The sequence below is a fragment of the Eschrichtius robustus genome, chromosome 11, assembly GCF_028021215.1.
Source record: "Eschrichtius robustus isolate mEscRob2 chromosome 11, mEscRob2.pri, whole genome shotgun sequence".
NCBI lineage: Eukaryota > Metazoa > Chordata > Mammalia > Artiodactyla > Eschrichtiidae > Eschrichtius > Eschrichtius robustus.
In genome coordinates this window covers 104,163,696-104,189,153 of record NC_090834.1, presented here as the reverse complement: position 1 = coordinate 104,189,153, position 25,458 = coordinate 104,163,696, and the positions used below count along the sequence as shown (strand labels likewise).

Genomic DNA, 25,458 nt, shown 5'->3' with positions numbered 1-25,458 from the left:
GATGTTTGCTTAAATTTATATTACATATTTATTAGGGCAAGGAACTATATAGAAAAAAACATTTGTTCTGCTTCAGGCATACTTGGGAATAAACCATTGTACAAATTATTGCACATCTGAAACCACAGTGCATAACAGACTGTCTGCATAAAAAGGTTAAAGTAAACCATGTGTATTTACCCGACTTAGGTCATAAATGTAGATCGGAAGACAAAAATAGATTTTCCTTGTCAAAGTATGCAGCAGTTTGAGAACTTTGGCCTCATTTGGTACCTTTAGAACCAGGACTCACCAAGCACCATCGTTTAGGCTATTAAAACACATTTTCTGTACCTGAATTTCTTCCTCTTCTTCTAAGATCGTAATAATGGCTTTTAGAAGGCAAAGAGAATACAAGGTGATCTTTATGCTTATATTGCATCGAAACAATTCAAGGGATTCTGGTCTTCCCTCCCCCCAACTCACGGATCTAATTTATACCCTGATATCCACAACTTCCAGTCACCCCCTTGGCGTTTTGTAAGTCCAGGAATAGATATTCAAGTTGGATTTAGAATTGGAATGATAGAAGATCCAGTCAGAGACCCCATATGTGCTTTGTTGTTTGATTTCCTCATGTCTCCTGATCATCCGTTCACAAGTTGATTTGTTGGGAACTTGACCATGATTGTAGTGCTTTCCGGCTGGGTTCCTCCCCTCACCGGGAAGACAGTGCGAAAGGTAAAAAATACTGAATTCTCGTCTGGCAGTGTGGGTCATATCCACTGTTTGGGGATTTTAAAGTGCCTCTTCATGTGTAAGGCAAGGTGGTCCGACCTCGAAAATGCCCGGTCGCGCTAATGGCACTGGGAGGGGCGGTGCCCAGTGTGTTTGCCGTAGTGCCTGGTCAGTTCATCTGAGCAGGCAGATTTCCACCCACGGCCGTCCTAGTCACAGTGGTAAGGTTTCTCACCTGTGTGGGTTCGCAGGTGTGCCTTGAGATGAGAACTTTTCTGGGGCCACGACCTTCTCACCCTCTTTGGCTTGGGCTCCTCCAGCATGCAGGAACCGGGTGGCATGAGCTCTTGGTAATGGAGTGGTGGGACTTGCGGCTGCATCTGGTCGGGCAGGAAGGGAGGGTAGTTGGGCCCGGGTTGGGGATGGAAGCCCGGGGGTAGTGGCAGGGCAGGATGACAGTCCCTGCTGCTCAGCATACAACATCATTTTGAACGGCTGCAGATGTAGCTGCTATAATCTAAGTACCCAGTTCTGTGCTATCCATCCTTAGCTTGTCTGCAGTGTTTCACTGCTACAAATAATGCTGTGATAAAGAGGCTTCTTGTCAGCCCCTCTGACTATTCCCAGAAAGAGAACTATTGGGTCAAGGGTCCCATGAAGGAGTTTTGGTGCTCGCCCCCCCCCCCACCCCTTCCAGAAGGTTGAAGTACTTTCCAGACACACTTCTCATTGCAGAGGCAAACTGGACCAAGGAAAAGCCAGAGACCAATGTCAAAGCAAGTGCAGGGAAGTGGGGCCCTGGCCACCATCACAAGGGGCCCAGTGGGATCGGGTGAATCAGGGTGGGCTTCTTAGAAGTGGTGGGTGTGGTCCCAAAGGTACCTGCTGTGGGAAGAGCAAGAAAGGAGAATGGAGGTGACCAGCAGGCATGGGGACCAGGGGGTGGGAGGGAGGCTCAAGTGGGCAGAGTAGACTGGAGTGGGCGGAGCTGACCTCATAGGTCCTTAAGGTTCTGAGATAGGAAGGGCTGCCTTGAAGATCTGTCTCCCAGCCCCCCTCCCCCCTCAGGCCTGAACCTCCCTAAAGCACTACTTGGATCCAGTCACCCCACCCTGGGCAGAAGCCTCGGGACTCCTTTACGCTCTGTCGCTGAGCCTTTACCCACCACCTCTCCAGCTTGGCCTCACACTGCCCCGACGGGAACCTGAGCTTCAGCCAGACTGGGCCCCCGGTGGTCCCTGTGCTTCCCGGAAGCTTCTCAGACACTCTCCACTCTGTGGGCCCCTCTCCTGATGCCTCCTGGTCCTCTCAGCCCACCTCTCTTCCAGCACACACCTGCCGTGGCCAGGCAGTCCCTGGTAGGGCGCATACCGCCGGCCGCACGCGGGCCTCTCGTGGCTGTGTGTCGTGGCTGTGTGTCGTGGCTGTGTGTCGTGGCTCCTGCGTTCTCAGGCTGCAGCCATCTGGAGAGTCAGCACTGTGTCTTAGTGACATTTGTGTCCTCGGCAGCCCCCCTTCCAGGTCTGCTGCATGCAGGCGGTGCTCAATAAGCATTTAAGGGAATTTAATCAGCCTTCCTGCCCACTCCCCCTGCCCTTTCGGGGTTACCCTGCAGGTGGGACCATTGGAAATAGTTCTGTCTCAGCCAGCCTCTCCGTCGTCTGTTCTGTGTGGGTCAAAAAGAGACCTGGCCCCTCGGCCTCTTCTTTCTGGGGGCATCCCTAAAGCTGTATGACTTACCTGGTGCCTTCTTTCTTCCTGGGGTGGGGGTGGGTTCCACCCTGCTGAGGGCAGGCCCTGTGTGGGCACAGGGTCCTCGTGGGGTGCATATTCTCCCCACACCCGAACCACGTTCAGCATGAGCTATGCAAGAGTGTTTCCTCGCTCCCCAGACATCGATGAATGTTTAAGCTCCTCTTGTGAGGGCCACTGCGTGAACACGGAAGGCGGGTTCGTGTGCGAGTGTGGGCCAGGCATGCAGCTGTCTGCTGACCGCCACAGCTGCCAAGGTGAGTGGCTCTGGAAGGGGTAATGATGGTGCCGTTGCCACCGCTGCTAGGCTCTGATGCTGAACTCACGGCCCTGCCAGGCCCAACGCGTGCTCTCCAGGCATGATTGCGTTTCACTTTCACCACAGTCCTCTGAGGGAGATGCTGTTCTCATCCTCACATTCTGGATGAGGCTTGCCCAAGGCCATTCTGTCAGTAGGAGGAGGAGTCAGCTTGCATGCAGGCACGTCTGACGCTAGGGCCTTTGCTCCGGACCACGACTCAGTAGAAACTGCTGCTGCCATCACTGTAGGGTAGGGGGGTGGTGGGGGTGAGGGAGAGGCCGAGGGGAGGGCTAGGGTCAGGAGAGCAGACTAACCGGAGGGAGGAGGCCGCTGAGCTGGGGGAGGGCGAGGGGACGGGTGACACGTCCCGGGGGCTCTGTGGGAGAGCCGTGCTGTGAGAGTCACCTCAGCCACCTGCCCTGGTGCTGGGCCAGGCTCTGGAGACACACAGCCAGTAAGAAAACATCCTGCCCTCCAGCGACCTCCCCACTTCCCCGACCCCCGGTCTGGTGGGAAGGGAAGAACAATGAGGTTGGGTCGAGGGGCTAAGTGCTGTGGGAACCCAGGGAAGAGAAGGAATCTTTTCAACTAAGTGAACAGGATGAGCGAGACCTTTTAAAATAATTACTCATTCCTTAAAAATGATTTTTATTTACAGAAATTATGTCAGAAAACATTCTCTCTTTAACAAGGCAGCTAAGACAGAAGCTCCCCTTGATACTGTGGTATCATTTTCTGGGTGTTTGAAATTTTCATAAATTATTTTAAAAGTTTTAAAAGTCATGGCGCTAGCCCCAGACCGTCTCTCCCACTCCCAACCTCTATGCTCCCTAGAGAATAGCCCTGGTGTCAGTATCTGCTTGGGCTGCTATAACAAAATACCACAAACTGGGTGGCTTAAACAACAAAAATTTATTCTCACAGTTCTGGAGGCTGGGAAGTACAAGATCACAGTGTTGGCCCACTCAGTTACTGGTGAGGGCTCTCTTCCTGCCTTGCAGACAGCTACCTTCTCTTTGTGTCCTCACAAGGCAGAGAGAGAGCAAGCTCTCTCATGGCTCTTCTTCTAAGGGCACTAATCCCATCATGAGAGCCCCACCCTCAAGACTTCATCCAAACCTAATTACGTCCCAAAGGCCCCACCTCCTAATATCATCACATTGGGGGTTAGGGCTTCCATTTATGAATTTGGAGGGAATGCAGTTCATCCATAGCACTTAGTTATCAATCTGATGAGTGCCCTGCCTGCCTCTCCCCAGTATGTGTACATACACACGTGTGCACTTACAGAGATATGATGATAAGAGATGGGTGGCTAACAGTTGTTGAACTCCTGTATTCCCAGCACCATGCTAAGCATTTAACATGCATTTTCTCAATTTCATCCTCAAAATTGTCCTATGAAGTTGGTACTGTTTAGTTCCATTTTCCTGATAGGAATACTGAGGCTTAAAGAAGTTAACTTTCTCAAGATCACATTAGAGCTTCGATGTGAACCCAGTCATTCTTCTGCCTGCTTTCTTCCCTTCAACAATCTGTCATGAAAATCTCTTCACATCAGGGTCAATAGACTTGCTTTATTCTCTTCAGCTTCTGCCTGGTACTCTGCAGTGCAGATATCCCATAGTTTACTAACTCTTCTCTTATTGATGAACATGCAGATCGTTTCCAGCTTTTTCCCAATTTCAAACAATGGCTTGGGGAAGCTTTGACAGAGGAGGTAGTTTAGAAGCTGAGTTTCAATGTATGAGTAGGAGTTTTCCAGCCAGACAAGATGGGAAGGCATTCCAAGCAGATAGGAGAACATGGGCAAAGGGGGAGGGCCACAAGAGCATGGTGCCTTTGGAAGATGGCAAGAATTTGGGCCAGAGTAAAGGTGAGGGGCAAGGAGAGAGGTGGGAAAGGCAGCCCAGGACTCGTGAGCTATGGTGCTGCATTGGTGCTTGTGGGAGCCTTGGAGGGATTTTAAGCAGAAAGTGGCCTGATCGGAGGTGCCCTTTGGTCAGAACATCCTGGGGGCTCTGTAGAGGGTGGCTTGGGAGGAGCACAGGGAGGGGCAGAGAGACACACAAGGCTGTTGTTATCCTCTAGACCAGAGACAAAGCCCAGGGCACCTGGGCTAGGGTATGGCAGTGAGGGTAGAGAGAAGTGGGCTGGTCCAGGGAGGACTTAGGAGTTGATAGACTGAATGTGGGTGGTGAGAAGGAGAGGGGTTAAGAGTCGGGTAGGGGATAGTGATGAGAGAGGTAGGTAGAGAGGACCACATATTTCCAAAACTCTACGGGGAAATGAGCTCCAGCTGTGTCCTGTTCCCTTCCAGACACTGATGAATGCCTTGGGACCCCCTGCCAGCAGAGATGTAAAAACAGCATTGGCAGCTACAGGTGTTCCTGTAGAACTGGCTTCCATCTCCACGGCAACCGGCACTCCTGTGTAGGTAAGGCAGGGGACCCTGTTGTCTTCACACTTAGGCTGCCAATCAGGAAGATGGACAGGGCGAGCCCAGGGACAGGGAAAGGTCAGCAGTCTGGACCTCCTGGTTCCCTGGAGCCTGCAAGCGCTTGAGCCTTTGCTCAGAGCCTGCCTTTCCCTGGGGTTGGCGTGGCTCCTAATGGAAGACCCCGTCTTGGACTTTTCCTGGCCACATGCCACTTTCATCCTGTTATGTTTCTCTTCCACCCTCTCCCAGATACACCCCAAGGATTCCTCTCTGCTCACCCATTTTCTTGGCTGCCTTTGCTCCCCTTGGTAAATAAAGCACGTTATGTCTTGGTTCCTCTGGTTTAGAAGGAGACCCCTGTTTTCTCAGCCCATTGCAGAAATTTCCAGAAAGGGATTGGCATGTTTGGCTTGAGCTTGGCTCATGGGTTGAAGGTGGGGTCCCATGGGCCTGAAAAGAGACCTTGTTCTAGCAGAGTTGGGTGTTTGTCCTGAAGCCTGCCCTGAGCAGTGTGGTGATTTTTGAGACTCTTTTTTCAGAAGGGCCCATAGCACCCGATGCCCGACAGTGGGTTGGTGGAAGGTTTGGAGATGAGATTCCCAGTGGGGCCCATCCCCACCAGCCAACACTTAATCATTGCTGCACAGTGCTGGGGTATGAGTCACTGGTGCATCCATTAAATGCCTACTGGATGTATGAACCTTCCAAGGAGACTAGCACTAGATTTCAGCCCCATTCCCAGACATCTGAGTCACATTGGCACCCTGGGGCAGGGAAGGACCCCATAAGAACATGGCAGGGAGACTCCCCCAGCCTTTTGGGGTAAGTGATGGGGGAAGAAGGACTCGGTAGCCCCGATAAGGCAGCCGTCGGTAGCGAGGCTCTCCCGCAGATGTAAACGAGTGTCGGAGGCCACTGGAGAGGCGGGTCTGTCACCATTCTTGCCATAACACCGTGGGCAGCTTCCTGTGCACCTGCCAACCTGGCTTCAGGCTCCGAGCTGACCGAGTGTCGTGTGAAGGTGAGCGCTGGGCCCCGCCCCCCGGCCCCAGGCCCCGCCCCCCGGCCCCAGGCCCCACCCTCCCGGAGCGGGCCCTCTTCCTTCCCCCTGAACTTTTTTTCAGTTCATCTCGTTTGTTATTTCCAACATCCCCCTTTCATCCTTTGTGTCTTCTTCCACTTCTTTATCCATTCTTTTATTTTCCTTTCACTGTTTCCCCAGCCCTACTGTTTCCTCCCAAATAGTAAAAGGAAAAAAAAAAAAAAAAACCAACAAAAAACCATGATAGAGGAGCATGTGACGTAGGAGTCCCAGTAACCTGGGCTCCCAGGGGCACTTTGGACGGTGTGGTGTCAGATCTCTGCCATGATTTAACAGCGTGCGTGTAAACGTCCATATAATGTCGTGTCAACACCGACGGCATTCTTTCTAGTCCAGGGCCAGTTTTCCAGCGTGTAATCGCCCGCGATGGTCTGAGCTCAGGCACCCCGTTTCCCCCTCCCAGCCCAACCTGTTTTCTCCCCGTCTCACTCTGGTTTGTGACTCTCTTCCTTTTTCCTATGTCTCACCCTTGCCCCTCATCTGCCTCCTTCGCCGCCCTCTTGTTTTCGGACTCTCTCTCTCTCTTTCTGTCTTTCAGACTGTTGGGCAGTTGGTGTCCATCTGCAGGGAAAATGTGCACTGTTCCTAAGTGTGTGTGTGCGAGTGTGTGTGTGTCTCAGGGGAGACATCCTCTTGGAAGCTGGCCTGTCTGCCATGGGCCCAGAGAGGACCCTGGGCTCTTCCTCCCCCTGAGCCTCAGCCTCTCCTCCTGGGAAGCCACATCTGGATGGGAGAGTAGGGGACACACTCCTGACTTGTCAGGAATAGGGAAGGGTCACTCCCAGGTCGGATCCCTGAGGGCTTAGAGAAGGTCTGCCTGGTTCAGGAAAACCCGAGTCTCCTTTGTGGCCAGTGAGGAAGGGAAGGGAGAAGACGCTGATTTTGCTGCATCTGAAGCAGCTGGACCTCCCACACCACCAGCTTGTAACTTCGGGCTGCTCGTGGTACTTTTTCATCAATCTTCTCCCGTGATCGTCACCGCAGCCCCATTAGTTTGAGGTTGAACTGGTGGTATTAGATCTATCATGTTGGTGAAGAAACTGGCCCAGAGACATTCAGTGATTTGTGGTGGTGGGCCTGAGTCCACGCCCCTCGAGTCTCGCCTCCTGCCCCTGCCGCCTCCCTGCAGACGCCTCTGTGTTTCCGTTTCAGCTTTCCCCAAAGCCGTGCTGGCCCCGTCTGCCATCCTGCAGCCCCTGCAGCACCCCCCTAAGATGCTACTGCTGCTTCCAGAGGCAGGCCGGCCCGCCCTCTCCCCAGGGCACAGCCCTCCTTCTGGGGCTCCAGGACCCCCAACTGGAGTCAGGACCACACGACTGCCATCTCCCACACCTGCACTGCCCACGGCCTCCGCTTCTGCCCTGATGCAGCTGCTGTCCACCCCAGTGGCCACCCCAGTGCCTAGTCCCTCTCTGTTGGGGACCCTCAGACCTCCTTCACAAATCCAGGAGAAGGTGGTGGTGACCCCTTCCTTGCCCAGGGGCCCTGAGGCCACACAGCTGGCACCAGGGCCCTCTGCCTGTTGGCACCTGGGAGCCATGCATGAGTCCGGGAGCCGCTGGACAGAGCCTGGCTGTTCCCAGTGCTGGTGCGAGGTGGGTGTGAGGGGTCCTCCGGGCTTCCCTGGTCTGGTGTCTGGGGCATTGTGGTGGCTGGAACTCCAGTTTCTGCTTCTAGGATGGGGAGGTGACCTGTGAAAAGGTGACGTGTGAAGCTGCTTGTTCTCACCCGGTTCCCTCCGGAGATGGGGGATGCTGCCCATTGTGTACAGGTGGGAGCCGGTCTGGGGAAGGCTGTGAGTTTCTCACATGGTACTGCCTCTTCCCTTTCCGAGCCTTTCTGCAGCTGAAAGGCTGTTCTCCAACTTCCGTGTGTCACCTGAAGGGTGATCCCTGGGCCCAGCACCCAGAGCTTCTGATTTAGCAGGTGCTGGGTAAGGCCCGGGAATTTGCATTTCTAACAAGTTCCCAGGTGACGTTGACGCTGCTGCTTCGGGGACCACACTTTGAGAACCACTGGTCTGTGCTCTCGAGGGGAACTTCTGACCTTCCGGGGATCCTTTCTGAGCTTCGTTCTTTCATGTATTCCTTCATTCAGCAAGTTTCTCTAGACCCACTCTGCAGTCCCCTCCCCTGCCCCAGTCCCCCTCCTACTGCAGGAGGAGTAATCGTTTATAAATTCTACCCCCATTCTGATTCCCTCCCACAATCTACTGACCATTTTTCATTTGCTTCCCATTGCTGTTAGGATAAAGACCTCAAATCTTAACAAGTCCTTCAGCAGAGCTCCTTAACACTCACCCTGCACGTGAATCGCTGGGAATCTTGTTAAAATGCAGATTCTCATTCAGTAGATGTGGGGAGGGGCCTGAGCGGCTACATTTCTATGAAGCTCCTGGTGGTAAGATGCTGAGGTTGCTGCACTTTGAGCAGCAGTGAAAAAGTCTTCCTAAGGGTTAAAATGAAAATGCAACTTACTGATTTTCTTAATGATAATTGTGATCTTTCACTGTGTCCCTACTGTGTACTAAGCCCTGAGTGTAAACTGCTGTGTACATTACATCTGAGGTTGTGCATCCTTCCAAGTCCCCTGCAGGGCATGTGGTGGTAGTATTTCCATTTTACAGTAAAGACAACTGAGTCCCAGAGAGGTTGAGTGACATGTCCAGGTCCAAGGCCACTCAGGTGACAGGCCAGGTTTGGAACCTGGGGCTGTCTGGCTGCCTTTCCTGCCTTATGGGAATAAAATGCCATGCTTTCAACACAGTTCTGGGTTTATCAGACATAAATGGGACCCTCCCAGGGCACCCTGTGTGGGTGTCTCCTGTAGTTCTCCAGGGGTCTTGGGACCACACCGTTCTGAGTACCTAGATCTGTCACTCCTGGGGCATCTGAGCCAGTGAGAGAAGGTTCCAGGTACATTATGCCTGGAAAAGTAATGAGACCTCAAGCTTCCTCTACTTTGAAGAGGTCTGATGCCTCCACTCCTGTTTGTCTTTCAAAGGCTGTTTTCACAGTGGCGTCATCCGGGCTGAAGGGGACGTGTTTTCACCTCCCAACCAGAACTGCACTGTCTGTGTCTGTCTGGTGAGCATCACAAGATCCCTGAAGCCTCGCGGTGTTTTCTTAACCTTTGGGGGTTTTAGAGGAAGGGGGAAAGACCAGATGTTAAAGGTGAGCTCGTTGAATGGAGGGAGAGTTCTCAGGTTGTGGATTTTGGTCGGAACCTGTGGAATTTAAAAGCGTGGGGGGTGGGAAACCTGTAGTCTGTGGAGTCAGGGAGGCTTTTGCTGAGCAGAAAAGAGCCAACAGGCAAACAGGGTCCATCTGTCTAGGAAGGGGAGGGGATGAAACTCCCTCGGAAACTTCCTACCAGGGAGGCAGTTTTTCTCTCCAGGCAAAATATTTGCCAGCACAATAAAGGTAGCCGCGTTGGGAGGGAGAAGGCTCATTACCAGACTCAGCTTGTTAAGAGTATTTTGCTTGAGGCAAATTCACTCCTCCAAGAATAGTTATTAAGTTCCTACCATGTGCCAGACCCAGCCAGAGGCTGTCCCTTGGATTGGATCATGAGCCCCCCGGTGCATACCAGGAAGGGGCTTGGTGTTTTCCATCTAGCTCCTCACCCGAGGCTCCTGGCAGCTCTTCAGGGTCGGCTTTACAGTCCCCATTCTACAGGTGAAAAGACTGAGTCTGGGAGGTGGCAGAGCTGGGATTTGAGCCGCGGTCTGTCTGCTTCCAAAGCCCAGGCTCTGCCCACCAACCCTCACTGCCTCTCATCATCTTTAAAAGCAGCCCTGGTCTGGCAGTGATGGCGGAAGCTGTAATGTAAAGGTGGGGCGGGGGGGCGGGGCACGTAGATCGCTACCGCCACCCTTATTGAGCCCTTCCTGTACGCCACACTTGTGAAGTGGCCAAGCGCTTTCGTGCCTGATCACATTTCACTCAATCCTCAGCAACCCCAGCAGAGGTGCCCTTTCCAGCTCATCTCACAGATAGGGAGACGGAGGCTCAGAGAGGTGATATACTTTGCCCAAAGTCACACGACTTGGAGGAGCAGACCCTGGACCTCAGGTCTGGCTGACTCCAAAGCCGGGGGCTTTTTTGTCTTAACTTCAATTTTTTAAAAATTGAGTTTTAAATTTAACTCCTTGGCCGGTATTAGTCACTTGGTTCAAAACTCAGATGCACGGGAAGGTGTCTCTGGTGGAGTAACCTCTGTTCTCCACTTCTCAGCATCCTTCCAGAGCTTCTGTATGCCATGGGAGGGAATGCCATGGTGGGGGCAATGCCATGGGGGGCAGTGCCATGGGAGGCTAGGCTCGTCCATTTTCATGAGGAAGGCAGCGTGCTCTGCTCTCTGGTCTGCCCCTCGTCTTGGAAAGGGGGATGTTGGAAACTACACCATAATAAACCCTGGTACTGGGTCCCAGCACAGTATCCTTGTGTGACCATGGTGGCATTTAAAGGTCTTGGATGGCTTCCCTTTTTTTTTTTTTTTTTTTTAATATTTATTTATTTGGCTGCGCCGGGTCTTAGTTGAGGCATGCGGGATCTTCGTTGCGACATGCGGGATCTAGCCCTGACCAGGGATCGAACCGGGGCCCCCTGCATTGGGAGTGTGGAGTCTTAACTACTGGACCAACAGGGAAGTCCCAGGATAGCTTCCTTTAGGAGGCTTTCATGTGGGACAGGAATCCTGGGGGTGGTGTGAAATAGGGAACAAGCTGGTCTGTTGGGCCTGACGGTCTACCCTCCCCCAACCGTACCTCCTCTCACCTCCTCAGGCTGGAAATGTGTCCTGCATCTCCCCCGAGTGTCCTCCCGGCCCCTGTCAGGCCTCCCCGAAGTCAGATTGCTGTACTTGTGTGCCAGGTAAGGGACTCTTTCTGGGGAGAGGACAGGGTGAATTTATGACAGGGGTGGAGCGGTGTCTTTAGAGTATGTTTTTTTGGGGGGGGCGGTGAGTGGAGGAGAGAGGAAGGAGATTGATTTCTGCTTTAGAAACTCAGATCAAATGAAGCATTTCAAAGTGCCCGTTTTAATTGAGCACCTACTGTGTGCATAGTGGTTTGGATGCTAGGTTGGGCTCACAGCCCAGCCTGCCCCCTGCCAGGGTTGGTGCCTTTAACACAGACAGGAAGGGGTTTGGGTCCACCCTTGGCGTGGCTCTGTCCCGAGACTGGGAGGGGGTCTCCCCTGCCCCACTAATGAGTTGGTCCTTTGTTAAAATGTGGTTCTCTTTCCTGAGATGACCTCATGGCCGTCACTGCTGGCTCTGGACCATTGCTCTGTGGGGCCCTTGCCAGTCCTGATCTCATTGAATCCGTGTGGCGCAGCCCTGAGGGAGTACTATTCTTAGCCCCATTTTATAGATGAGGAAACTGAGGCTCAGAGAGGTCATCACTGCCCAAAGACACACACCAGTGAGTAAAGGAGCAGAGCTTGAACTCAAGCTTACCTGATTTCAAAGCTAGTGTTCTTATTAAATACTATTTTTCCCTTGACTTTTGAATGCTATTTTAATTTTATTTATTTATTTATTTTTGCCATGCTGCGCGGCATGTGAGATCTTAGTTCCCCAACCAGGGATCGAACCTGTGCCCCATGCATTGGAAGTGCAGAGTCTTAACCACTGGACCGCCAGGGAAGTCCCAAATGTTATATTATTTTTAGTTAAAACATTTTTTGAACAGGCAATATACTCCCTGTGAGGTAGGAACTGTTAATCCCATTCTACAGATGAGAAAACTGAGGCTTAGGAGAGCTTAAGTATCTTGCCCGTAGTGAGTTGTATAGCTGGGATTTGAACCCAGTGCCCTCTGACTAAAGCCAGGTGGGCCCCGGCAGGTTTTCAAGGTTGTTTTTACCAGCAGGGATGGGGGATCTTCATATGAGAGGCTCTCACTGAATCCTCCCTGCCTCCAGGGGCTGGCAGCATTCCCAGACCTTGCCATAGGTGTCTGGGGCCGTCTTTTTTCATTTCTTCTTTTCTCTTACTCTTTAGTTATTCCGGGCTTCCCTTCCTTCTTGGTTAAGGACCTTAACTTGCATGTGGTTCATTCTCTGTCAGTTTTTTTTTTTTTTGGCCGCACCGTTCGGCATGTGGGATCTTAGTTCCCTGAGCAGTGATTGAACCTGTTCCCCCTGCATTGGGAGCTCGGAGTCTTAACCACTGGACGGCCAGAGAGGTCCCTCTCTGTCAGTTTTTAACTACCGGTGTACCTTTAGGTGAGGGTTTGGAGGGGAGCAGCGATTGGGCTTTTGGGTGTGGGTGTGCCGTGGAATATTGTGGGGGTGTGTTTTCTTCCCAGAGACCCCCCCCACCCACCCATTTGCTCCCCCTTTTCTTTAGCTGCCCAGAGACCTTGAGCTGCCTCTTCCTTTCTCCTCCGCAGTGAGATGCTATTTCCATGGCCGGTGGTATGCAGATGGGGCTGTGTTCAGTGGTGGTGGTGACGAGTGTACCACCTGTGTCTGCCAGGTAGGGGGCTGAGTGGGTGGGTGCTGGGGAGGGGGCAGGGCACACGACTTTCCCAGGATGCCTTGACCAGGAGAAGAGGAGCCGCCATGCAGCAAAAGGGAAACTGAGGCAAGAAAGAGACTAAAGGGGCCTTAGCATTCGCCAAGGCCTTCCCGCAGTCTCCTTGAAGTTCGTCCTTCAGCATTGCTATTTATAGAGCACCTACTGTGTGCCTGGGACAATGCTGGGCACTGGGGACGCAGTTGAGCACAAGACAGCCCCAGCCGCCTCCGTCAGGGGCCCACAGCTAGGTGGGCAATGGACAGGGGAGCGGGGCTCTTAACCAGGCTGTGGGCTTCAGGGAAGCCTACTCGGAGGGAGGGATGCTAAGCCAAGACCTGAAGGATGACTAGGACAACCCGGTGAGGAGCTGAGACAGGTGTGCCTGGCAGAGGGCACTGCGTGAGCAGAAGACCGGAGGCGGGAGAGAGCAGGGCGAGTTCTAAGGCCTGGGGGTGTCCATCCTGGCTGGAGCCCGGACTGCGAGAGGGACTGGAAATGCGGCTGAGGTGGGGATCCTGTTTGGGCTGAGTTCCAAGAACAGGGCCTGGGGTGGGCCTCTCGTGTAAGTGGTTTTCTGAAGGAGTGCTCTCGGGAGAGACTGGCTGGGGAAGCAAGTCAGGCAGGGGGAGGGGCCACAAGAAGAGGGGTCTCGGGCTGATGCCACGGGGAGCTCTGGAGTGTGAGTGGCCCCGCAGAGGTGGGTGTGTCCAGAGGCCAGGGAGCTGGGCTCTTCTACCCCCAGCATCAAGTGGTTGTAGGTACTTCCTTGCTCCCCGGGGAGTGGGGGTGAATGAACCATCCAGGCACCTGGAGGACGTGACCCTCATCAGCCAAGGGCAGTGCTTAGGGGAAGGGGTCTGTGAGGGGGCAGCGATAGCCTATGCGTCAGTCTCAGTCATGAAGGGCTTTGCCAGCCAGGCAGAGGGTTTGGACTTGGCAGAGCTGCCAAGGGTTTTAAGTGGTGGAGTGATGTGATCGGATTGGTGCATGAGAAAGTTCTCTGGCTGCAGGTGAGAGTGGATTGGAGTGAGAGCAGAAAGCTGTTGCAGAAGTGAGAGGAAGAGATTCTGGAGGCTGCAGCTAGGGCAGCGGGGGACGCTGCAGCCACGCAGCCACGCAGCCGGCATATTCCTGGGACCCTCTCCCAGCCCCGCCCCAGCCCCCAGGGAAGGACTCGCCGTTCCTTCCACTCTTGCTCCCTGGAGATTTGTCACTTTTAGGGGGGTGACGGCAGCCTACCGGCCTCCTCTTTGGCCCTCACTGGTTTGTGCCCCCTGGCTCTCTTCCAGAACGGGGAGGTGGAATGTTCCTTCACACCATGTCCAGAACTGGATTGCCCCCGCGAGGAGTGGTGGCTGGGCCCTGGGCAGTGCTGCTTCACCTGCAGGGAACCCGCACCCATGACAGGTGAGGGCCGCTCAGCCCTGCATCCCAGGCTGCACCCAGCACCAGGCCTGGATGCCCGAGCCGGGGGAGGCTGAGCTTCACCCGCTGAGACTCTGTGTGTGTGTGTGAGTGCTCTCTATGTGTGTTGTGTGTGTCTGTGTTTGTGTGTGTGTCTGTTTGTGAGTGTGTATATTTGTGTGTTTTAAGTTTGTATATGAGTGACATCTGTGTGTGAGCTTGTGTACGTGTCTGCGTGTTTGTGTGTGAGTGGTATCTGTGTGTGTGTTGTTGAGTGTGTGTGTCCGTGTGTTTTTGTTGTGTGTCTGTTGTATCTGTGTGCATGTGTCTGCGTGGGAGTGGTTTCTGTGTGTGTGAATGGGTGTGTTTGTGGGTGTGTGTGGACGTGTACGTTTGTGTGCGCGTGCCTGTGTATACCAGGCTCATGTCAGGCAGGAAAATTCACTAACTGAGGGAGCCAGGCGGCAGCAGCAGGCAGCTCTGGGCCCAGTGGGTGGCTGCGTGGACTCAGTGTGAGTGAGCAGAGGTGTCTGTCTGTCCTTGCTGGGTGGTGCTGTAGGTCCCGCGGGCATTCAGGACCCTCCTCGGCACTTCTGCCCACTCGTCCTTTCTCCCCCGCTGTCCCCTGGCCAGGCTGCTCTCTGGACGACAACGGGGTTGAGTTTCCGGTTGGACAGATCTGGTCTCCCGGTGATCCCTGTGAGTTATGCATCTGCCAGGTGAATGACAACCTGCGCGCCTTCAGCTGCTTTCCCCACCCTTCCCCGTCCCGGGCCGGGCAGCCCTGCCCCTGCGGAAGCGGGGCCACCTCAGGCCTGTCCCAGTCTCGCTTCCATGCTATCCAATCCCGTTTTTACAGAAGGGGCTGGGATCCAGGTTATTCTGTCCTCGGTAGATTTTCAGGATGACAGAGCTTGGCAGTCTGTCTGTCGTAAGAGTGCTGTGTGACCCACCGTGCATGTGCGGGGAGCTGCTGGCCTATGGAGCTGGAAATAGGATTCCCAGGAGCAGGTTTTCGCCGGGCACGGATAACAGAAGGAGCTGGGCAGCCCAAGGCCTAGTAGTTAAGGCCTTTTCTGTGAAATTGCGAGGCTTCCTCCATTAATGTGAGTCACGTGACCTCACCTCATCAGAAGTGGGTGAGGGTGCGTGAGTTTGAGAGTCAGATTGACAGACATGCAAACACAGCTATTTGCCAAGAAACGCGATCGTTTTAGCTCATCTTCAAGTACGGTTGGCTTTCCTTTCTACTTTAAGAGAGTTTTTAGTCGCTTGGAGCTTAGAGCTTTATTTCTCAAAATGAGGTCCCTGCACTGGCTGTGTCGTTGCCATCACCAGGGAGCCTTGGTAGAACCTCAAGGTTGCCCGGGGCTCGGACTCAGAATCTGCATTTTAATCCCCCGGTGACTCGCGTGCACATGAGCGCGTGAGAAGCGCGGCCTTCAAGTCCCTTTGATGCGCCATTTGTTTAAAAAAGCCTTAGACCCTTAGAAAACTTGGAAACATTTCATTGGAATTAGAGTGGGGAGCAAAGTACATCCGCTACCTTTTTTCTCCTTCAGGACTGATCTAGGGCACTCATATTACAAGAAGATAACACGAAACTTCAACTTTTTACGAAAAAAAAAACAAACTGTTTATGGCGCTTTCATCTTCTGAAAGACATTTCCGGTGGAATAGCTTTCTATAAAAATAGGATTTTATTGGACTCCATAGATTTGGGGTGAGCCAGGGTTTCAGGGAAACTCGGAGAAGAGTTTGGATGAGGTTATGGTGCAGCCTTGGCTGCTGCGGGGAAGGGACGGGAAGCCGAGGAGACCAAAACCCCAGCTCCGACCTTCCCCCTCTGGGATATGGGAAGGCTTTTTTCTGGAAGGCTCACACCCCCTTTCCCAAGTAGCCGGTCCTCTTTGGGGGACCCCTGCCACCTCCCAGCTGCATCATGGCGCCTCTTAGGGCAGGCTCTGGCCAGTTTGCAGCACCACCCTTTCTTTTGGGGGCCTGTGGGGTGGGGAGGTGGGAGCTGGCGTGGCAGGTGGGGTCTTGGTGAAGTTCTTCCTCCCTTCAGGCAGATGGTTCAGTGAGCTGCAAGAAGACAGACTGTGTGGACTCCTGCCCTCACCCGATTCGGATCCCCGGACAGTGCTGCCCCGACTGTTCGGCAGGTAAGGCCCTGCCTGGGGGGCCGGGGACGGCATAGCACCCCTGGCCCCCACATCAGGGGTCACCCTGTATCAGGCTTCTCTGTGCAAAGCACCACACATGCTTCGTCTCTGCTCATCCTCGCAACAACCCCATGGGGCAACCCCATTTTAGAGATGAGGAAACTGAGGCTCAGAGACGGAAAGCAGTTTGCTCAAGGGAGGCCCTGTCTGGGTGCTGGAAGCAGATATGAAGATATGCAGAGCTTGCAGCCTAGGTGGGGTGATAAAGGAACATACCTGTGAGACAATTAGAGAACAGGGAGAGGAAATTAAAGTGATCCTTTATGTTTTAATAGTAATTTTCACCTTTTCCATTATTTCAGAAGTGATATTTTATTATAGAACATTTAGAAAATACAGAAAGCAAAGAAAAAAATTAAAAAGGACCCATTATCACTGTTAACTTCATGGTTTTATCTTCCTAGTCTCTTTTTTGTGATATAACATCAGTATCTATATATACCTCTATCTCTATAACATATCTGTAACATGCATCTATATCTATATATCTATCATGTCATAGATACATAGCATATCATAGATGTTTGTTATATCTTTTTTCTTCTTTTTTGGCCGAGCCACACGGCTTGGGGGATCTTAGCTCCCTAACTAGGGATGGAACCCACACCCTTGGCAGTGAAAGTGTGGAGTCCTAACCACTGTACTGCCAGGGAATTCCCTATATATTTTTTCTTATAAAATGTTTCTCTACTGTCCCATCACCTGCTTTTTTTAAAAAATAAATTTATGTATTTATTTTTTATTTTTAGCCGCATTGGGTCCTTGTTGCTGTGCGCGGTCTTCCTCTAGTTGCGGCGAGTGGGGGCCACTCTTCATTGCAGTGCGCGGGCTTCTCATTGCGGTGGCTTCTCTTGTTGTAGAGCATGGGCTCTAGGTGCGTGGGCTTCAGTAGTTGTGGCGCGTGGGCTTCAGTAGTTGTGGCATGTGGGCTCAGTAGTTGTGGCTTGCGGGCTCTAGAGCGCAGGCTCAGTAGTTGTGGTGCTCGGGCTTTGTTGCTCCGCGGCATGTGGGATCTTCCTGGACCAGGGCTCGAACCCGTGCCCCCTGCATTGGCAGGCGGATTTTTAACCACTGCGCCACCAGGGAAGCCCACCATCACCTGCTTTTATACGTACCAGTATGTGATAAATATCATCAAGGTGGCAGCACTCAGATGGGGCCTCTGTGGGCTTCGGAAAGCAGAGACGGGAACTGTAGGGGACCCTCCTGGAAGGTGGGGTTTGGGATTCGACTGAGTGGAGAGGAGCAGAGAGGACAGCCGTGGTGCCTGGCACCCAGGTTGATTCTCCGGGTCCCTCATCCTGATCCTGCCAAGTGAGGGGGTAGGAGGAACGGCTCCCTTCCCTGGGGGAGAACCTTGAAGTAAAGACACTATGATCCCTTTGCTGAATCCAGCAAGAAAAAAGTCAGCACCCAATCCAGACATATGTTCTGTCCCTTCCCCAGCCCCCTGGGCAAGTGTCTAGAGAGGCCGTTGGCCTGACCTTTGCTGCCTAGAAACACCTTGGACTTTCTTCCTGGCAAAGGCCAGCCATTCCCTGGCTGGCCCTCACCACATGCTCTCTCTGGCAGGCTGCACCTACACAGGTAGAATCTTCTACAATAACCAGACCTTCGCGTCCGTGCTGGACCCGTGTCTGAGCTGCATCTGCCTGGTACGACCCCCCAGACCCGACCCCTGTCTGCGGAAACTCCCCAGAAATAGCCACCAGCTCCTGAACCCTGGAGGCAAGATCCAGAGACCTCCAAGAGAATGGTCACTTCTGGATCATGGTGAAAGCTGGCTCCCTTCAGCCCTGCCCGGGGTGACTCTTTACCCAGGACCAGAGAAATACTTTTAACCCTGCCTGGCAAAAGTCCTCTGCTTCTGGGTGACCAGGGAGGGTCTTGGGGGCCTTACGGTATAAAATATGGCCCAGGGATTCTCCCTGAGAGTGGAGGTGAGGAACGCAAACCCAGGACTCTGTACGGAATCTTTAATATACTCACATTCTCGAGCACCTGCCATGTGCCAACCCCTGATCTCAGCACGACCTGTTAATCCATGGGGAATCCTATGAGGTGGGTACCTCCATCCCCAGCTGCTAGGTGAGACAGCCGGGCACAGAGACCCCCACAACTAGTCAAGTGAAGTGCCAAGAATCAATTCTAGTATCCTGAGTCTGCTTCAGAAAGCACACTTTTACCCCTAAGCCATACTGCCTCTCAGTCTAAATGACAGGAATATCATTTAGTATTTGGAAAATGGAAAAAATAAGTCCTTATTGCTTGTCATGCTAGAAATGTTTCATGCTGATGGGGCTTCTTTGCTGGCGGTGGGTGAAAAGGGACGGGTCTGCAGAAAGATCGAGAAACTTGGGGTGAACATCTCTGGCCTCTGAGTGGCCCTGTTCGTTCACAGCCATGTGCTTTGGGGAGCTTTGGCTTCTGGGTCCTTCCCCCTAAGGTTTTGGTACTCAGCTTCCCTGGGAGGTTCATGGATTTGTTCGACAGGTAGCTGTTGACAGAGGAGCTCTGAGGACAAGGCTGGGCCTGGGGGGCTTGCGTTCTAGTGGGAGGACAGACTCTAACTCAGTCTGTTCCCTCACCATGGACCTCTCACCTGACCTTGATGGCTCCGATGGGCACTCAATGGCCATGTGATGTGTCCTTCATGAGTGACCCATCAGCCCCCCAGAACAAAGGGCCTTCAGTGTTTTCTGTGTCCTGCAGCTGGGCTCGGTGGCCTGCTCGCCTGTGGACTGCCCCATCACCTGCTCCTACCCTTTCCACCCTGACGGGGAGTGCTGTCCAGTGTGCCGAGGTGAGTGGGACCAGCCACCTCTCGTGCAAGGCCCCTGAGTGGGCCTTGGCTCTCACGGCCCCTGTCTCCTCTGCCCCTGCAGACTGCAACTACGAGGGGAGGAAGGTGGGGAACGGCCAGGTGTTCACCTTGGACGATGAGCCCTGTACCCAGTGCATATGCCAGGTGAGCTGGGCCTGGGGACCCTGGACCTGCCGGGCCAGGGGCTGCTTCTAGCCTTTTGTCCCTTTGTGAAACTCGGAGCCCCTTAGCCAGTGTACGCCGGTCTTCCGCCTGCCATTCTTCAACTTTAATTACCTGCGGGGATACCTTCGGATTTGATGGTGTCCTCTACCTTTGTTGTTTCCTTAAGGCGGCCCCACTGTGTTTGGCTTCACCTGTTGTTCCGGTGAGGGTCAGGCCCTGCAGCTTCTGCCCCAGATCTTTCCGTGGGTCCAGCTGCTGGTGCAATAGGTCCGTGAGGGCCCTGCTGTGGAGGGGTGAGATGCTCCGGGCTTCCTCACGTGTCTCCTTCTGCTTCCCCAGCTGGGAGAGGTGAGCTGCGAGAAGATGCCCTGCCAGCAGGCCTGCTCGGACCCCTCCACGCCCCCCAGGGACTGCTGCTTCTCCTGTCCAGGTAAGCGGCCTCTGCATCCTGCAGCCTCACCACTGTCCTTTTCCACTTTGCTCTTCCGCCCAGAAACACAGAACTTGTACAGGGCTGGATGTGAGAAACCCAGGCTCAGAGAGGGAACGTGGCCTGCTCAAGGTCACACAGCCAGCACGTGGTGCGCCCAGGCCCAAGCATGGGCTTGCTGACCCTCGTCAGTGCTATGGCACACTGTGCCGTGCCGTCTGCCGAGTCTGTTTACTGTTCCTTTTTCTTCTTCATTTCCTCCTTTCTGAATCTCTTCCTCTGCTTTCTTCCTTTTTTAAAAATTAGAATTTAGGAACTGAATCAACTTTGCAGAAGAATAATTGCTAATATGTATTGAGTATCCATTACGTGTCAGGGAACATCATGTATTGAATGTTATTTCTTTTTTTAAGATTGTGGTGTAATTGACATGTAACATTATATTGGTTTCAGGTGTACAACATGATGATTCAATATTTGTATATATTGCAAAATGATCACCACAGTAAGTCTAGTTAACATCTGTCACCCCACATAGTTACAAAATATTTTTTTCTTGTGATAAGAACTTCTATGATCTAATCTCTTAGCAACTTTCAAGTATAGTGTTTCAATACAGTATTATTAACAATAGTCACCATGCTGTACATTATATCGCAATGACTTATTTATTTTGTAACTGAAAATTTGTGCCTTTTGACCCCCTTCAGCCATTTTGCCCACCCCTCTCCTCCCACCTCTGGCAACCACCAATCTGTTCTCAATATCTGTGCGCTCAGTTTTTTAAAAAAAAAACGATTCCACATATAAGTGAGATCATATGGTATTTATCTTTCTCTGATTTATTCATTTAGCATAATACCCTCTAGATCCATCCACATTATCGCAAATGGTAAGATTTCATTCTTTTTTGTGGTTGAATAATGTTCCATTGTGTGTGTATATATATATATATATATATATATATATACCCCACATATTTATCCATCTTTATCTGTCGATGGACACTTAGGTTGTTCCCATGTCATGGCTATTGTAAATAATGCTGCAATGAACCTTGGGGTGCATGTATCTTTTTGAATTAGTGTTTTCATTTTTTTTTTGGATACATACCAGGTGGTGGAATTGCTGGATCATATGGTAGTTCTATTTTTAGTTTTTTGAGAAACCTCCATACTGTTTTCCACAGTGGCTGCACCAGTTTACGTTCCCACCAACAGTGCACGAGGGTTCCCTTTTCCCTACTTCCTTACCAACAGTTGCTGTGTCTTGTCTTTGTGATGACAGCCATTCTGACACTTGTGAAGTGGTATCTCATTGTGGTTTTGATTTGCATTTCCATGATGATTAGTGATGTTGAGCATCTTTTCATGTCCCTGTTGGCCATCTGTCTGTTTTCATATGTCTTATTTCATTTTCACAGCAACTCTTCATGATAGATACTATTAGCATCCCCATTTTCCAGGTGAGGAAACTGAGGCACAGAGAGGTGAAGTGAGGTGCTCAAGGTCACACAGCTGGCTGACAGTAGAACCAGGATTTGAGCCCAGAGTCCATGCTTTTAGCTACTCTGCTACATTGACTCCTGAAAATGATTCACATCTGTTTGTCTTTCTCCATCATGAGTGTTTGTCCATGTGCATCTTTTTGCAGAGGTATAAACAGGACGTGGACAACCTACTGTAACACACAGTTTCAAAATATTGATGTAGCCCACAGCTGGCCATTTAAAAAAGCTCCCAAATATTATGGTTTGCTTACCCCTTGCCTTTTTGGTTGACATTTAGGTGGTTTCTTTCTTCTTCTTCTTTTTTTTCTTTTCTATCCATAATGGACCCACTGTGAAAAATCTTTGGTCAGACAACTTTTGTTTTCAAATTTTGTGAATTGCGTTCAGACCCTGTGGTTAATAGGCGCAGTAACTAGGTCACAGGGTGTCGGGAGTGGTTTGGTGACTCCTAGGGCATGACAGCACGTTACCAGATGGGGTCCTAGAGAAAGAGGAAACTTACAGAGACGTAGCTGGTGCCCCATATGCCCACCAACTCTACACTGTGTTTTGAATTTAATTTTTCCTGTTTAACATGTCCATAAAGTACCTTACCGGTGGCTATTGTACATGTTTTAAACTTCCAGGAAGACAGTGAATTTTTCCACGGATTTGTGGCCTGAATTTCCTCTTGTATAAAATACCTCTTTAACTCCTTTGACCTTTTGAAGAGGACATCCTGTATTTAGGGCAGCTCTTCAGTTCTGTGGATGGAGAGCTGCTGTCAGGACTGCTGGGGCTGGAAACATCCTGATCCCATACAGTCATGATGTTGGGAACTGTTGAGTGATTATAGATTCGACCTTAACCAGCACAAAACCCTGTGCGAGCTGATGGATATTATTCCCCTGCTTTCTAGAGACTAATCGTTAGCTAAGGTGCCAGGCAGTGTATGGAGCATTTTACCTGTATTGTCTCATTTAAATGCCCCAGGAATGTTTATGCATGGGTGCTCTTATTGTCTCCATTTTGCAGATGGGGAAATGGAGGCTCAGAGAAGTTAAGTTCCTGTCTTTTTAAAAAGAATTTATTTATTTTTAAATTTTTTTTGGCCGTGCCGCACAGCTTATGGGATCTTAGTTCCCCAACCAGGGATGGAACCCGGGCCCCATGCAGTGGAAGTGCCAAGTCCTAACCACTGGACCGCCGGGGAATTCCCAAGTTTCTGTCTTTAAGGCCGCGTTCTAGGTGGTAGTGTCGTCGGACTCAGGGCCAGGTCTCTCTGGTTCCTCACCCCATGCTCGTTCCCATTCTGCTCTCCTGCCTCCTGATGGGGAAACTGAGGCCCAAAGAGGTGAGATGCAGAGCCCACCTCCTTCTCCTGGGGCACCTGCCTCAGCTGCGTTCACCATGTGCGAACTCATTTTAAGAAGAAATGCTTTTTATTGAAATACGAGGTGAATTGTTTCCTTTTGATAATTAAAAAAAAAAAAGAACAGCTTTCTTGAGATATAATTCACACACCCTGTAAGTCACACGCTCGAAGTACACAATTCAGTGGTTTTTGGTAAAGTGGTTTTTGTGATTATCCTTTTGATGGTTTATATATATATTTCAATTGAGGTATATTTGATGTACAATATTATATAACTTTCAGGTGTACAGCAGGGTGATTCACAATTTTTTAAAAAGTTATAAGTTATCTTTTCATGATTTTTAAAATGTAATCATTCCAGTTTGTAATGTGTTTACCAGCCTCCGTCTCCTCCCTGATCATACCTTTCTCCAATATTCTTCCTTCCTTCCCTTGTTCTCCCGCCATGGATTAAGCCCTTATGATGCGCTGGCCTCCAGGCTGAGACTTAAAAACAAATTTTTTCAATAGACTTTTTTTTTAAAAGCATTTTTAGGTTCACAGCAAAATCGAGCAGAAGGTTCGGACAGCTCCCTGAATCCCCCTGTCCCCGCCCCACGCACAGCGCCCCCTGCTGTCAACATCCCCCACCAGATGGTACATTTGCTACAATCAATGAACCTACTCTGACACATGATTGTCACCCAAAGTCCAGAGTTTACATTTGGGTTTAGGCTGAGACCTCTCAGGCTCTGTTTCATTCAGTCCTCATTGCGTGGCCTATGTGGTCATCCTGTTATTATGATGCCCATTTTACAGATGGGGAAATGGAGGCCCAGGGGAGTTATGTGCCTCACACAAGGTCACACAGCCAGTGCCTTGGTGAACTGTCTCCCTCTGCTCTTGGTTCCTTTTGGGTCTTCCCTTCCTGGAGGCAGGAGCCGGCGGGATCCCCCAACCCCAGCTGCCGGTGCACAGGGACCCTCAAGGGACAGAGCTGGGGCACTGTCCTCGGTGCAGCTCATCCCAGACCTGCCTCAGTCGTAGGGAAGAACCATTGTGCATCTTCTTGCCCCGCCCCCTCTCTAGATTCCCTGGAAGAAAGCCGGGGTCTCTCCCCTCGTGGAGACGTTGAGCTCAGCAAAGTGGCCCGGACCCCCCGTGGAGACCCCGAGGCCCTGCTCAACTGCAGCTCCTGCCCGGGGCCCCCAGCGGTGTCGCCTCAGAGGCCGGTGCTCCAGCTCCTCCAGCTCCTCCTGAGAACGAACCTGTCCAACATGCAGACTATACCCGTGAGCCCCTCAGGAGCGCAGGCCTTACCCTCACCCCCTTTGGGGCCTGGGGGCATGTTCCCAGGGGAGCCCTGGGCCTCCCAGCCCCCTCGGCCCTCACCAGGGCCTTCAATCCCTCCAGGAGCCTCCTCTCTACCTCCAGCCTCTCCCGGGGCTCCCGGGCCACCTCCTGTTACTCCAGAGCCCTCATCCTCAGCCTCCGGGGCCCACACCGCATCCAGACAGCCTCCTCTGCCTGCCACCATCCGGCGTAGAGCCTCAGCCCTTTCCACGATGGGCCCCAGCCCCTCAGAGGCCCCCGTCACTATCCTCAGGCCTCGCAGACTGTCTCCAGCCACCTCCAGACTCTCTGCAGCCCTTGCAGCCACGGGCAGCCCTGGCCCCCAGGAGCCCACCGTGGGGCCCTCACCGGAGGAGGAGTCCACAGTGTAAGCAGGCCTCCGTTTCAGGGCCGTGCCCGGGAGACGCCAGACAGAGAAGACTCTGCCAGAGGCCCTGGGAGCTTGCAGGGCGGCTCTGGGGGCCAGTGAGGCTGCTGACTCCTTCAGGACCCCTGGCGGGGATGGAAAACCCTCAGGGTCCGATGTAGCCTTGCTCCCAAGAAGCATCTGGGATGCGCTGTGAGAATCCAGCAGCACGTTCTCCACCGTCAGCATCCTCCCTGGGCTGCATGGGCCGCCTGTCTTCTGAGAAAGGTTGGGGCGGCTGAGTCCCTCCTCTGGAGGAGGAGGGTCCGAGGGGCCTGGGATTCCACTGGGATTGTGCCACCAGCTGTCATGTGTCCTCACCCGAGGTTTCCTGATTAAAATCTGTCTCGGTCTCCCCTAGGCTGCCCTGGTCGTTCACTTCTCGCCTTTGGAAAGGTGGGAAAACGTCACTGCAAGCCCCCAGGTGCTGAGCTAGTGCCCACCTCAACCCCCTGCTTGGGAGAAAAGCCTGCACAGACCTGGGGCTAGATTGGGAGGGGTCTTAGGTAAGTACCTGGTGGCCTTTGATGCTAGGAGACTTCTAAAGTGAGGGGGCGGAAAAGACGGATGGAGAGGCCTTCGCAGGTTGGGTTCCCTGGGAGGGAATAGTAGGCAGGTGGAGTCTTAGGGCCTGTGCTTAGCTTTAACATCTGTGGGCCGAGGGAGGCAAGCAGGAGGCAGGGGTGGGGCCCGGCAGTGGCACGGTCTCAGCCAGCCCCCTGTGGAGCTCTGAGGCTGGGCTGGCCTTCAGAGTCGGCCCGAGTTGGGGCAAGGGGACAGGGCTTTGTGCCCCCATGTTGGCCAGTAATTCTATCTGCGGGGAGCGGGCCCAGGAAAGGGGTGTCAGCCAAGGCAGTTCCCTGTGAGGGCTGATGGCTGAGAGCTGTCGGTCAACAACCTTCCCTGCGGCTGGGGTAATAAATGCGTCTGTCCTGAAGGGGGCATCTGGACGGTGCAGCCCAGTTCCCATG

General features: G+C 52.4%; 1 protein-coding gene across 1 annotated transcript in view; it reads left to right on the top strand.

Moving 5' to 3' along the window:
* Nucleotides 1–24,455, top strand: part of VWCE (von Willebrand factor C and EGF domains) — a 29,208-nt gene extending 4,753 nt beyond the window's left edge. Inside the window, exons 5-20 of the mRNA XM_068555891.1 lie at nt 2,610–2,726; nt 5,091–5,207; nt 6,103–6,231; nt 7,465–7,907; nt 7,990–8,083; nt 9,316–9,398; nt 11,099–11,186; nt 12,710–12,795; nt 14,127–14,244; nt 14,875–14,960; nt 16,310–16,406; nt 18,039–18,121; nt 19,179–19,269; nt 19,352–19,434; nt 19,795–19,885; nt 23,818–24,455. Coding sequence (XP_068411992.1) covers nt 2,610–2,726; nt 5,091–5,207; nt 6,103–6,231; nt 7,465–7,907; nt 7,990–8,083; nt 9,316–9,398; nt 11,099–11,186; nt 12,710–12,795; nt 14,127–14,244; nt 14,875–14,960; nt 16,310–16,406; nt 18,039–18,121; nt 19,179–19,269; nt 19,352–19,434; nt 19,795–19,885; nt 23,818–24,452 — 2,441 coding nt within the window. The 3' untranslated portion in view covers nt 24,453–24,455. The remainder of the gene's footprint in view (nt 1–2,609; nt 2,727–5,090; nt 5,208–6,102; nt 6,232–7,464; nt 7,908–7,989; nt 8,084–9,315; nt 9,399–11,098; nt 11,187–12,709; nt 12,796–14,126; nt 14,245–14,874; nt 14,961–16,309; nt 16,407–18,038; nt 18,122–19,178; nt 19,270–19,351; nt 19,435–19,794; nt 19,886–23,817) is intronic.
* Nucleotides 24,456–25,458: the final 1,003 nt, after the last annotated feature.